Source organism: Sitophilus oryzae, unplaced genomic scaffold (assembly GCF_002938485.1).
Source record: "Sitophilus oryzae breed Bouriz unplaced genomic scaffold, Soryzae_2.0 scaffold_381_pilon_pilon, whole genome shotgun sequence".
Classification (NCBI taxonomy): Eukaryota; Metazoa; Arthropoda; class Insecta; order Coleoptera; family Curculionidae; genus Sitophilus; species Sitophilus oryzae.
Window position 1 is genome coordinate 3,162,262 of NW_022146953.1, and position 14,337 is coordinate 3,176,598.

Below are 14,337 nucleotides of genomic sequence, written 5' to 3' on the forward strand. Positions count from 1 at the left end.
GATAAACCGGAATTTAAGTCGGCCATATTTGAGGCCCATCGCGGTGTACCTAAGATTTTTGATATGCTCCTTCCTTAGTCTTCTTATTCAAAGGTTATAGTGATCCACGAAATATTTAAATTTGGTCTTGATATAAATTGCAATACAACAATAATTCACACTATAATTTTATTTATATATTACATTTCCAAAAAGCAGCAAACTCTAGATCTGTCTTTAGTGTTAATATTTTTTTAATCTAAATATAAGACAAATATTTTTATATGTGTAAATTTAAAGAGACGCAGGCAGGAAGCAAAAAAATAAAATATTTTTCTATCTGGATATCTTAAATAAGCATTTTTCTTATTTCTTGAATAAAAATAATTTTTTATTTTTTTACTCCATGTATACTTTGGGAATTTTAAATCTGTCCGGTAGAATATACTGGTAAGGTTCTTCATCTCCTTCCGATACCCACAGAGTTCCTGGAGGTGCGCTCTGGATTACTTTTGTCATGGCTCTGGCACAACTTTCAGCTCTAAAATAATTTAATAAATATTAGTTTATTTATTTATTGATAATTTTGGCGAGGTCAATCTCTAGACGCTATTCTCTTTTCACTAAAATATAGATTAAAAAAGAATAGAATGTTTCCAGACTTCGAGCTTTCAAAGATGAGATGTTATATTGAGGATCTTCTTCAAGAAATTGTCGTTCCATTTGTTCCTTTCATTAGAAATCAGTTTATACTGATGCTGCATGATTATCAATGCATTAGCCAAGCCCCACGTTGCGCGGGGTAACGAGTTAAGAGTACGAGTAGTTAACGAGTACCTGGATGATATTGGACTACAAAGATTGGAATGGCCTCCTTGTAGTCCCGACCTCAATTCAATCGAACATTTGTGCGATGAACTTAAAAGAGCTGTTCTTCCCCTAGGAGATGCAAGACCTTGTCGTTGGTGAGGAAGCTCCTGGTCAGGTGCTGGGGGGAATCCCCTCTAACACTTGACTTGGTCTAAGAAGCATCTCACTCATCGTCTTGTCCCTGACTGTAATGTCGTGGCCAGGGAATTGCACCAAGACATATAACGATACCGGACGGGGCTACGGACAGCCTCAACCTTGGGGCACCGGGTGGCACCCCATTGTATTTTAACCCTTACTTCTACATGCGGGGCTCTGTAGAAGTGGACCGACTGTCCCTAGCGACTCATAGGAACACTATGAGATCTGATAATAATAGTAATAAAAACATCACCGGTAAAGCTGTGGGGAAACCCCCTAGCGACACTGAGAACAGTAACAATGAAAGTTCCAAGGGGCCAAACCCAAAGAGAACTACAGGAGAGGTGGCTGACACTTGCCTGAGACCATCCTCCGCAAGTGGCATACAAGCTACCACCTCCTCCAAGGGTCGGGAGCCTACCTCCTACCTCTAAACCCAACAGGCGACACAAGCTACCGTTTCGTCTACCCGGCCTGGGTCGTAGCTCCTCGACTGTGAGGGACACGGGTCTCCGTAGGAAGTCCTGGGACTGTATGATGAGTCAAGAAAGGGGGACTACACTCAAGAAAGGGGGACTACACACAATAGATCTTTAAGGTCGCGGTGACTAACTCCCCTCCTAAACATTCTACATTCTAAAAAAGCTGTTCGTCGTCCTCCTATTCCACCATAAACTTTACAAGAGCTATCTATGGCTAGCTTCAACGGAGATTCCTTAGTTAATGGTAGCTTTAGCTCTTGTAAAGGGTTTTCTTGATCTATAGCTTAAATTCATTAAGGTATAGATTAAGAAAGAATAACTACCCTTAGGCTAAGAACATAGTGGAGCGGCTAGGAATAGCGAGGTACTTGTGCAAATTTATTATTTTCATTTGCTTATTTACAATTTAAAATGTTAACAGTGGCTAAAATTATGGGCAGTAGTGTCGCAAACATTTGGTTACATGGAATTTTCAAAAACCGGAGAAAGTGTGGCAAGTTTTATAACCCTTATGAAAATTTGTTGCCATTTCATCTCATAACTTATTTAAAATGTACCGGTTATGGAGATCTTTCTGATCCCATAAAATCTCTCTTACAAATACTAAATCTATTCATTTTTGGGAAAATCGGATTACAAAATAAAAAGTTATGAAACATCAAACTAAGTCAAATTTTTAGAGTGGCGGAATTTTGTGCCAGGCAGTATATTTACAAAAAAAATATTTTTTCTCGAATTTTAAAACACACCATTTAAAAATCCATATAAAAATAAATAACAACCTTCTTAAGACCAACTGGCAGTAAACATCTAGGGCTTGACCTCGTCAAAATTATCATCGATTACCATTCCTCAGCCGTCTTAGACGCCGTTTTTTTTCTTCAATTTTATGGTATTTACCTTTGCAAGGAATGGCTTTCAAAATACACTTTACACAATTTCTCGTAAGGATCTCCCAGAGTCCTGTTTACAAAATTATGCACCAGTGGAGTTTCTGTAACTCCCGGACATACAGCTACCACTCTAACTCCGGTTCTTTGAAAGTGCTCTGGACATCCGAAAGTGATGGTCAGTCCGTGAACTGCGAACTTGCTACAGGTGTACAGGGGACACGGAAACGCCATCTTGCCCCCTATACCGGAAATGGAGCAAATGTTTGCTATGACAGCTTCAGAGCCTGTCCTGTGCTTTTGGAGGTAGGTCTCCAGGCCAAGAATTATGCCGTTTATTGTACCAGTCTAAAAAAAAGAATATTAAATATAATTAAACTATAGTAAAATAAACACGAGTTAGAATCACATACAGTATGTCTCCGGGTTGTCTTTAAAAGAGGGAAAACTTTTTTATTATTGATATTTTGAGAAAAATGCATGACTCTCGCAGAATTCATGACAATTTTTGCTTGTTCTAAAATGGTTTGTCCCGTTTATACTTTTCAAAATTTCCATACAATTTTTTCATTATTTTCTTCGAAGAAAAATTTATGATTAATTTAAAAAAATAAGAAGTTCCTAAATTTATTATTTTAGTCAAATAACTATCTACTCGACATGTTTATTTTTTTGTCAATAATGACATGTATTGATTATTTCCATTCTAAATATCTTGACGTAAAAAATTACGACAATGTAAATTTTTTCACTCAGTAGTTTTATACAGGTACGGACGAAAATTTATTACTCTTCAAAACTGTTAAAACACATGCAGGTGGCGTCCTCTACAAATAGGAGTCATTTCGACATCAAAATCAGATTTCTCATGTCAAAAAACTTCCAGACACCAATTTTCAGCCCAATATTGATGTTACTTTGGGAATAAATCGAGATAAAAATGAAATTTCTACACCTTGTATCTCCGAAACTAAGTATTTTTGGACATTTAGAAGAATTTAGAATAAGTGGGAGGGGGGTTAATCTCTGCGACCTTAGAGATCTATTGTGTCCCCCTTTCTTGAGTTATAACTCATCATACAGTCCCAGGGCTCCCTACGGAGACCCGTGTCCCTCACAGTCGAGGAGCTACGACCCAGGCCAGGTAGACGAAACGGTAGCTTGTGTCGCCTGTTGGGTTTAGATGTAGGAGGTAGGCTCCCGACCCTTGGAGGAGGTGGTAGCTTGTATGCCACTTGCGGAGGATGGTCTCACGCAAGTGTCAGCCACCTCTCCTGTAGTTCTCTTTGGGTTTGGCCCCTTGGAACTTTCATTGTTACTGTTCCCAGTGTCGCTAGGGGTTTCCTCACAGCTTCACCGGTGATGTTTTTATTACTATTATTACCAGATCTCATAGTGTTCCTATGAGTCGCTAGGGGACAGTCGGTCCACTTCTACAGAGCCCCGCATGTAGAAGCAAGGGGTAAGAAATAGTTCTTTTTTATATTTTTTGGTATGTGGTGTCTTGTTTTTGTTTGTTTTGTATTAAAATATACCGTTTTTTATTAAATAAAATAACTCGATTACATTTTTTCACTTTTATACAGTTTTTTTCACAATATTTTGAAGTTACTTGTCAGTCAAATTTTAAATACATATATTAATTTGCTGCTATGCGTTCCAGTTGTACCAACTTATTTCTTTGTAAAATAAAATAAACTACTTTGAAATTAAAATGACAGCCACATCTATCACTGTCAAGGATCTTCTCGTTGGACAGACTATATCTCCGAAACTAAGTATTTTAGGACATACATTTATACGATCTCTTTTACTTATTTTTATTTGCAGAATATCCTGCTTAAGTTTCCGGAATACAGTTTGGACCACCCTCTATATGTATTTAAAAACATTGGTTTATATTTACTTCTGATTACACAGTTTCATTTACAGCAATTTTATTATTACCCTGTATACTGCGTCATTGAAAAATAGCAGAAGAAAATACCTTTGAATTGAAAGCTCTGTGATGTCAGATAAACCACACAAATTCATATAGTTTTTTAATAAAATCGAATCAATTTGAATGCGACTAAACCTGTACGTAAACATCAATAGAAGAAACAGCATCAGAGATATATCTACATACGTCCGTTAAGTACGTTAAGGTTTCATTCGGTTTGAAAATGCAATGCACAGACGTATTTGGACGACCCTTTGGCCCATTCCCTTTGAAACGCCCGCTGTATTTTGTTATTCCCTTTTTAACGAGACGGCGGGGCATAAGTCCAACAAATTGCTACGAAATCCTTTCCAACCTTTCATATTTCATGCGTCCGATGCATGTTATTTCGTGTTTTGCTTTATTTTTCTCTCCTGGCCCCAATAATACTTATTTTTCTATATTATTGTTTTATTTTTTATGCTTTTTTTTGTCTTGTTTACTTAGAATTATATTGAGTTTTCTTTGCCGTCTGTTTTTACCAGTTAATTTAAAACAAATTACATTTTTTTAATGTATAGAAATATAAGTTAATATACAGTGCTGGCAACTCTACTTTTGGGTCGGCATTTACATGTGTAAGTCGTATAAGGATCTTATTAAGTCGGAGTGAGAGAAATGCGACGGTTTGCTGTTGCGGCGTTGCCACATTTCTCTGGTGCGCCTTTCCCTATCAAGTAAAGGAAAATCACGATCGCAAACCGTTTATTTTTAAAATACTTTTTTTTCGAAAAGATAACTAAATAAAATCATTAGATATGTTTCTGAGCATCTGAAATGGACTTATAAGGATATCGTTAGGGTATCCATTTTTTTAATAAGGAGAACTTCTTTAGATATTGAAACTTTTTTTTATTTTGAAGTTCGGATCTTTTACAAGATGTTTAAATAAGAAAAATTTGTTAGGCTTGTTTTTTTCACTCAAAAATTCAAAAAAACCCATCAATTTACTTTTAGTGCATTGCAATTTTCAGCAATCGTGTAACTTTTTTTATTTGTAAAGATTTTCACATACTGTCTGCGAAGAAAATATAGCAGAAATATTAAGAAAGTTTTTGAAAAAAATTACAATCAATTATTTCTAATGGATTTCAAGGTATCGATTTTTGAATTTAGAGTTCTAATAGCGCGACCACTGTCGAACACCAACTCAATTCCACTTATTTTTACCAAAAGTGCAAGTATTTCTAACTTGCACATAAAAATTTACAAGCTAGAGGGAAAATTACAACGACTCGTTAATAAATAAACAAGTAAAGTATCACGAGATGTAACTAAATCGTGAAGTTAAACGCATGATGTACACCCTTTCCTAGAATTTTAAGTACTGATTGGGTCGACCGGTCGACCGTGACGAATCTGCTATATCCCCTTCCACGTCTCTTAGCAATGTGCACAGATTCTCGATTTATTTCATACGTTTGGCAACGTTTTTACAGAGTTGTTATTGTCAAAATGTCAACTTTTGACATTTTTAATTAAAAAAATAGCATTTTAATATAATTTTTGTTTGAAACCTACTATATTTATGGCTATTTCTTTAGTCCACAAGCGATCATCTAAAATCCCGGCATTATTAATCAGTATATCCACATTTCCAAAAACTGCTACAGTCTCTTCAAAAGCATCTGAAATATAGCCAGATCTTACTTAAAATATTTAAAAAAAAAGTAATTATAAAATCAAACCTTTAAACTGATTCATGTCAACAACATCCATGTTGATAAAAATTACTTTGCCTTCCCCATATTCTTCATTTAATTCGTGACAAATGGATTGTCCTAAGTTGTAGTTTATATCGGCAAGCGCCAGACCCTTAAATTAAAAAATCATACATCATTTTACATTTTTTTCAGTCTCTAATTGATTTTTAATATGTTAATATTGATAAAATCCATCAGCATCCAGATAACATCAATGTTAATCTAATGCACTGATAAAATTATATTAGATTAAAAATAATTATTGCTACGACACTGTTACAAAAAACTAAACTACTTGTATACTACATGCCTTAATAATTACATTAAACAACAAATAATTGCAATTAATCAACACTCATTAATAATTACAGAAACATTTTTTTAACTTCTATATCTTCACAATTCTGTAGAACATGATACGCGTTTCTTTATCTTCCAAATTAATTTTATATTATCCATGTAATTCTACTATGAATAACAAAACAATAAAACAACAATAATTGTACAAACTACGTCCTAACCATAAGATAACCATATAACCATATAAGTTTTTAATCCAGTATGAAACCTCTAAGTGTTAATATTTTGACTATCCAGGTGATAAAATCACTGTAAATCTAATGCACTGTTAAAATTTATAATACTAGATTAACAATATATTAACAATATTTATTTCAAGATCTAAACATTACAATACTATGCTCATATACAGGATGGTCCGAACTGTATTCCGGAAACTTCGGCAACATATTCTACAGATAAAAATAAGTAAAAAAATTCGTACAAATAATGTTTCATTTTTATTACGATTTTTTCCAAATAATTTCTGAAGTAACGTTAATACTTGGATAAAAATTGGTGTCTGGGAGTTTTTTGACATAAAAAAATTTGATTTTGATGTCAATGTGACTCCTATTTCTAGGGTGCACCAACTACATGTGTTTTAACTGTTTTAAAGAGTAATAACTTTTTGTCTGTACCTGTATAAAACTACTGAGTGAGAAAATATACATTTACAAAAATGTATCTTGGTAAAAATCGCTACGAGCAACCGTTCTCTAACCGTATTGATAATTTCCATTCCAAATATTTCGAGAACTACTACTCTTATTTTTACCAAGAGGCCTTTTTTAGGTAAAAAACATCGTAAATGTATATTTTTTTACTCAGTAATTTTATACAGGTACGGACGAAAAGTTATTAATTTTCAAACCATTAAAACAAGTCTCTACTAAACTAACTCTACAAGTAGGAGTCATATTGACATCAAAATCAAATTTCTCATGTCAAAAAACTCCCAGACACCAATTTTCATCTAAATATTGACGTTACTTCAGAAATTATTTGAAAAAATCGAAATAAAAATAAAACTTCTACACCCTGTATCTCCGAAACGAAGCATTTTAGGACATAGATTTATACGGATTTTTTTTTACGTATTTTTATCTGCAGAATATGCTGCTGAAGTTTCCGGAATACAGTTTGGACCACCCTGTATATATTTTTAAACACTCATCTTTTGTTGACTGTCTTAGTTTTATTACAAAAAAACTAGATTGATTTTATACCACACACATTAATAATGACATTAATCAATGAATAATAACAATTAAACAACAAACAAAAACATTTTAAATTTTGAGTGTTGATAATTATGCTAAAGATGATACGCATTTCTTTATCTTTCAAATTTATTTATTACTAGTTTAGATACATACTATCCTTGTAGCTTTACTATCAATATATGATAATAATTGTACAGACTATGAACTAACCAGATAGTCTATTAATCCAGTATGAAACTCTCTAAGTGTTAAAATTTCGAAACTTGCCAATATACAGAGCCAGGCAAATTAATACAAAATATAGAGCCGTCTAACGTTTAGCTAATCCTCAAAAACGAACTAGTTTTCAACTAAAACAAACCGCCCTTAACTTTACCATACACCCCGCTCTACAAAGCCTTCTCTACTTTTCTTTCCCAAACTCCGATGGCGGAAAGAGAGCTTTCGATAAGTACGAAGTTTCTCTCTTGAAAGAGCCGTCATCGTCAGTGGCGGTATCAGTAAACGAGCTGTAATAAAGTAGTATTACCCTAATTTTAGAGGTATAACTTATTTGGGCACAAACTTAGATGTTTTAATAATTCGGTAATTTTTTGAAATTTAAGAGCATTTTTTATTCACAATAAGGAAGGCTTTACCAGACTAGATTAGGAAGATATGTCGAAGATTGAAATGCAAGGTAAATTCATTGGTGCATCAGCGTGAGGAACATTCACAAGTTCGCATATAAAAGGAACAGGCAACGGTCCAGCTACGTCAAAACACCGATTCCAATTAGAACAAAGTTTAGCGACGTAAGGCGATACTAGTGGATGGACGGGTGACCGGTTCGAAACTTTGTATCGTGCTGTTGTCCAATAAAAGCGAAAGTGTAAAATCTATTGACACACACACTGCTCATTCACGCCGGTTTGAGGCCGGATGAGATCGGATATCTAGTGAGTAGGAGTCGATTTAGTCGCTTGCCAAGTCGGTAGGCCATTGACTATGATATGGCCGAGAACCGCGGTTCGGATTCCGCGTAAACAAAGTAGGTCCCGTCCGGATTAGCCCCGGCAGCAAAAAGGAGACGTTAACTTCAAATCTTTACTTTATAAAAGAAACATCAGAAGAGATCAGACTTAATAAATAAGTTTAGTAAGTTGACAGTACTCTCTAGGTCTCCAAATATTATTGAGCATTATGTTGGCATAAATCCTGCTTGTTCTGGACGAAAATGAGGTTCTATATCTTTCGATAACTTTTCAAGGATGATCCTAGTAAGGATTAGGCCTCTCCAATTTTGACATTTCGACAGGCCTTTCTTTGGGATCTTAATTATGAGGCCATCGTTCCAGTCGTTAATGATATTCTCAGAGGTCCATGAATACTCCAGAAGAGGATGAAGTAAGGCAGTGAGTAGGCTGATATCAATTTGGAGTAATTCTGCAGGTAAATTGTCGTGGCCAGAGACCTTACCTTTCTTTAATGGTCTAATGGCTTCTTTTAGCTCCTAACAAGAACAAAACCTGAAAAATAAAAACAACAAGAAGGCATTTACCCTGGTACCTTCTGAATCCCTGGAAGACTCTATCTGTAACCTGGAACTCTATCCGTATCCTCTAATACTCGAAGATATTCCTCAGGACTTAGAACCGAGAAAAATAAAATATTTTTCTCGATTTAAGTAAGAACAATCTTCAGATTATCACGGGGTTTTTAACAAAACATTGGCCTCCTCAATGAACACCTCTGTAAATTGAAGCTAAAAAACAACGGCGAATGCATATTCTTTGGGGAAAATTGGGAAACATCAGAACATCTTATCACTGAGTGCGCCGAGACGACAACTATTCGTGAGATAAATTTTGGTGTTATTGATATCGGAGATGTAGAATTATTAACTTCTGTAATACCGTCTCAGATACTGGCTTTTGTCAAAGCCCTGAGTTTGTTAGAGACCTGGTATAAGTTGTAACTTAAGAAAGGGAGACACAACCCCCCATTGCGATAAAAAAAAGTAGTACAACAAAATATGATTTAATCTGCTGGTCTATATTCTTGTGTCAGTGTCACGTAATTTTTAAAAAATGCCTCAGAGCAAAAATCGATTGTATTTACGCGATTAAGGGATGGGGTTCCCATAAGGGACATTGCAGATGCATTAGGGATAAACAAAAAACAGTGTTGTTTTCTAAATTCAAAATTCAATATAATTCAAATATCCTTATAGAGCAGGAGTTCTATCTGGGACTACCAATTCTGGTACTACTTTTTTTTTATCGCAATGGTACATTCTACATTCTAATATAAAATAGTGATAGAACATTAAAATCAATGTCAGTCCATGATGTTGTATTTCTGACATTTTTTTTCAGTGAGCACCTTACTTAAGGCACAAGACCCGACACTGGTAGTAACAGAAAATTCAAATTAGAACTCCTTACCCTCAGTTGGTGTTTTAGTAAATCCTTGGCGAAACTGAGGCCGAGGCCCGAAACTCCGCCAGTTATCAGCGCCACTTTACCAGCGATGTTAAAACTTCTTCTTTCCGTCGATCCGTTATTGAGGAATCGCTGAAAAAGGAAATTTCACATCGAAGAAACTTTAATATACAGGAGAGTAACATAATTTTCGATCGGCATACAATTAATAATAATTCTGATTTGTATTTAAGATTTTCCTAATAATAATTTTTATCCAAGTGCGTCTCAAAACTGGCCCACCCCTATAACTTTTTTATTTTATCAGATAAAAAAACGAGATTTGGTATATTAGTATATGACATAAAGTATGACTGATTCGCATATTCAATTCTTTTCGGCCACTTCCTGTTTCACCGGAAATGACTACAACTTTTGATTTTTAAATTGCACCCTCGGTATTTTTTTACTTTACTCGATAGAAAATGACACTCTGAATAGAATGACCTATCATATGTCAACTTATGATGTTTAGCTTAAAACAAAATTGAATTTTCAATTTCAATTTACAGTGCCATGGCTGTGTTAAAGACACTAATTTTTAATCAAGGAGCCTTGGAAAAATAAATTTCATCGTCTAATGTTATTCGTGTCTTATCCTGGCCTGTTAAAAAATGCGCAAATAGTGTTTTTAATCATATCTTAATTTTTTCAAATGGAACGAAGGTGGTTCATTAGCATATTTGGAAAAAGCATTTTTTACGAATAAATTGGTACCGCACACTTGGTATTTCGAGTCAGATTGTCGTTATGAAAATCGCATGTAAACCATATTCGAAAATGTCAAAAGTTGACATGTGATATATCATTCAATCCAGAGTTTTCTATCGAATAAAGCAACAAAACACCGGGGGTACCATTGTGTCAGCGGGCCATCAACGTCAGACTAGAGGTAGTTCTCGTTATTTAACTATTATGTTATTTTATATCGTTAACCAACAAAGTTATTTAGAAATAACATAAAGCAACCGTTGTTACTTCTAAAAATCTATACTAATATTTTATACTATAAATCTATACTATAAAATCCTTAAGTGACTGACATACTAATTAATCACGATCCTGCTCAAACCACTCTACGTAAGAAGTTCAATTTTGGCATACAGGTTGATTCTAGGGTGTAGAGGTTCGATTAGAAGGGATTTTTCGAAATTCCAGTTTCAAGATGGTGAAACCACCACTCAAATATTACAATATTTTTTATTTAAAAAACGGTCAAGTTTCCGAGAAAACCCTTAAACACGTATATTTAATTTTTTTTAAAAATGTATACAGGGTGTTTCGAAAAATCTGGTCATTGATTAATCATGAACCTGCTTAAAGCGCTTGACGTAAAAAGCTGATTTTTGGAAAACAGATTGACTTTAGCGTGTAGAGGTTAGACAGAATTGATTTTTCGAAACTCGAATTTTAAGGGGGTGAAACTATCCCTCAAATATTAAAATATTTTTATTTAAAAACCGGTGAGTTTTTCGGAAAAACTCTTAAACACGTATATTTTATTTTGTTGTTTTACATATTTTAAGATTTTTTATAAATTTATACAGGGTGTTTCATAAAATATGACCATTGAGCAATCACGATTCTGCTTAAACTGCTTGACGTAAAAAGCTTATTTTTGGCAAACGGATTTTTCGAAAGTCAAATTCCAACGAGATGAAACTACCCCTCAAATATTACCAAGTTATATAATAATATCGCCATATGGTTTTTTCTCATGCTGACATAAATGTGAGAAAATTTTATCCAGTTTGTATGTTAATGGAAATTCTTGCTTTGCTTTATCAACAACATTACAAATTATTAATTCGACGCGAACGAAGTCGCTGGTAGATGCTAGTAACAGATATAAAATAACGACGCTAGTAAAATAAATTTGCCTAATAATTGTCAAAACATGCTTAACGTTTCAGGAGGTGAATCCCTTCCTCTCATCTTCAGAAGTAAAAAAAAACAAAGAAAATATCTTGTTTAAAAAAAATCTTGACTTTCTGTTCTTCAGTAGGGAAAAACATACCGTATGATCGAAAAAAACGGAGTCCAGTTAGCTTGGAAATGATGATCGATGATATTTTCCATATAATTTTAGATATAAAATGATAGCGATCTTCATTTCATAGTCATCAAAAGTTTTTTTCGATCATACGGTACTTTTTTAAAGAAACGGATCCACCATAGAGGTATAGCACGTTATAGGTACGCAATTATTTACATTAGTATGTATATCTTTATTATGTCTATGCTTAAATATAAATTCCTATTAATCATTACCCCAAATAAAATAACAAATTTCATTTGTAAGCGTTACTTCAATAATAAAGCAATGCAACAACAAACAAAACCAATCAACGCAACGTAACACACATATCGATCGGCTTATATAACTAGACCAAAATTTATTTCATAGTTTATGTATGTATACGTCTGAACTAAAAGCCATTTATCAAGGGGCATTAAAACAGGTGTTTTTGGAAAATTACTAATGCTATTAGCCATAAAGTTAATTAAGTTTACAATTACTAGCAGCAGACCTAATTACAATGCTCATTAAATTTAGAAAAAAATCACTCTAATTGTAGTTAAACCAAATTTCAATTACGTAATACCACAAAATTAGTTTTGTCTTAATTGTCAATCATAATTAAAAATTTATTACACAAATTATAGTATATAATCCAAAAAATGTGTCATGATAGCCACTGAAATAACTATCGCTTCTAAATTTTGTCGGATAGACCTTATACATTATTTTTTATAGGCTGGCATTATCAAAAATTAGATTAAATATATTTTTTAAATAGATTAAAAAAAAATATGTATTTTTATTGAGACTATTTAAAAAGATTTATAGTTTTATGTAAATAAAATATTTTGTTTTAAAAAAGAATTATGCCAATCATTAATTAAAAACCTGATTCCGATCTTAAAAAAATCGATATTTTTTCGCGAAAAAACTTCATAAACGTGTGATACCTCTAAAAATACTTGCACTTATTTAATAGTCACCCTGTATATGATATAATATGAAGATAAGGGTTTCTGGGTTTCATAAAATGAATCGAAGTATCTAAAATGCAACGGTTTTATTTTATTTAAATTTAATTGATTTTAATTAATACATTTCTGAAAACTTAATAAAATAGATTTTTATCAGTATACTAAATATTGTCCAATAAATGTTATGAAGAAAAGCTTATTTAGAAATGAATTAAATCATTCAATAGTTTCTGTTATTTTTTAAATATCCATATTTTTCCTTACATTAACAATATAGTTAAAAACTTCATAGTGTCATTATTAAAATCACGGTATATACAGGGTGTCCCAGAAATAAGTGCAAGTATTTTAAGGGGTGGTAGATCTCGATAAAAGAAAGGTATTTTCTCTCTATCGTTTTTCAAATAAGTCCAAAATAACGGAGTTATTTTTCAAAAAAAAAAAAAATGATTTTTTGTTAAAATTTTGAGAACCACTGGATCTTTTCTGGATTTTCTTTCTTGTAAATTTAATCTACTACTTATGTTGCCATATTATCAAGAAATTATTTTTTTTAAATAAAGAAAAAAAATTTTTACAAAAATTCCGAATTTTCAAAATATTTTTTTCGCGAAAAAAAACCCATAGACGTGTTTCTGAGGTTGAACTATACTACCAGTTAACATACTTGCACTTATTTCTGGGACACCCTGTATATTAAATCAATGTTTCAATTTATTTATTTGTAATAAAAAAGAAAAAAAAAAAGATAAAATGCCTTTCATAACATTACAAGTTGTGAAAATAATTATAAAAAATTGTTTGAAATATTTTTTTAACTCAAAACGAAATAACTCATTTATTTTTAAATACAATTTAATTATTTTTACTATCTTCTTACCATATTCGACGTCAAATCATCAAAAATAATTTGTGGTTTACGTAGAGGCGATACTTCTGACATACTTGTATTGCAACCCATCAACTATTTTTTCGAAGAGAATAATACTAATATAACAACAGCAAGAAAGAAAGATGTTACTACTTCCAGTTGACAAAGACATATGAATTGGTGTTTGGTGAATTTAGGAATCATAAACTCCAAATCAAATTTAGGTTTTATTTGCGTCAATTACAATCAGCATTATATATATTCTAGAGATTGTTAAATATTCATGATATACTGTTGATTTAATTTTAGTTGTTTTTTTATTTAGACGTTCAGAAATCAGTGGCGATTCCTTAATAAGTGAATATGTATAAGAAAAATACATGAAAAAAATACAAA

General features: G+C 32.9%; 1 protein-coding gene across 1 annotated transcript; it reads right to left on the reverse strand.

The window, feature by feature from the left end:
* Window positions 1-273: 273 nt before the first annotated feature.
* Window positions 274-14,029, reverse strand: LOC115885394 (15-hydroxyprostaglandin dehydrogenase [NAD(+)]-like). The gene is made up of 6 exons (XM_030904293.1): window positions 13,951-14,029; window positions 10,038-10,166; window positions 6,032-6,158; window positions 5,865-5,971; window positions 2,373-2,710; window positions 274-520 (listed from the first exon to the last, which is right to left on the reverse strand). Exons 1-6 carry the CDS (start codon window positions 14,011-14,013, stop codon window positions 379-381), a joined length of 906 nt encoding a protein of 301 aa, XP_030760153.1. The 5' UTR covers window positions 14,014-14,029; the 3' UTR covers window positions 274-378.
* Window positions 14,030-14,337: the final 308 nt, after the last annotated feature.

Coding starts and splice junctions, on each gene's coding strand:
- LOC115885394 (XM_030904293.1), bottom strand. CDS start 14,013: ATGTCAGAAGTATCGCCTCTACGTAAACCACAAATTATTTTTGATGAT. Junction 10,167..13,950: donor ATGATTTGACGTCGAATATG/GTAAGAAGATAG, acceptor TTCCTTTTTCAG/CGATTCCTCAATAACGGATC. Junction 521..2,372: donor GAAAGCCATTCCTTGCAAAG/GTAAATACCATA, acceptor AAATTATTTTAG/AGCTGAAAGTTGTGCCAGAG.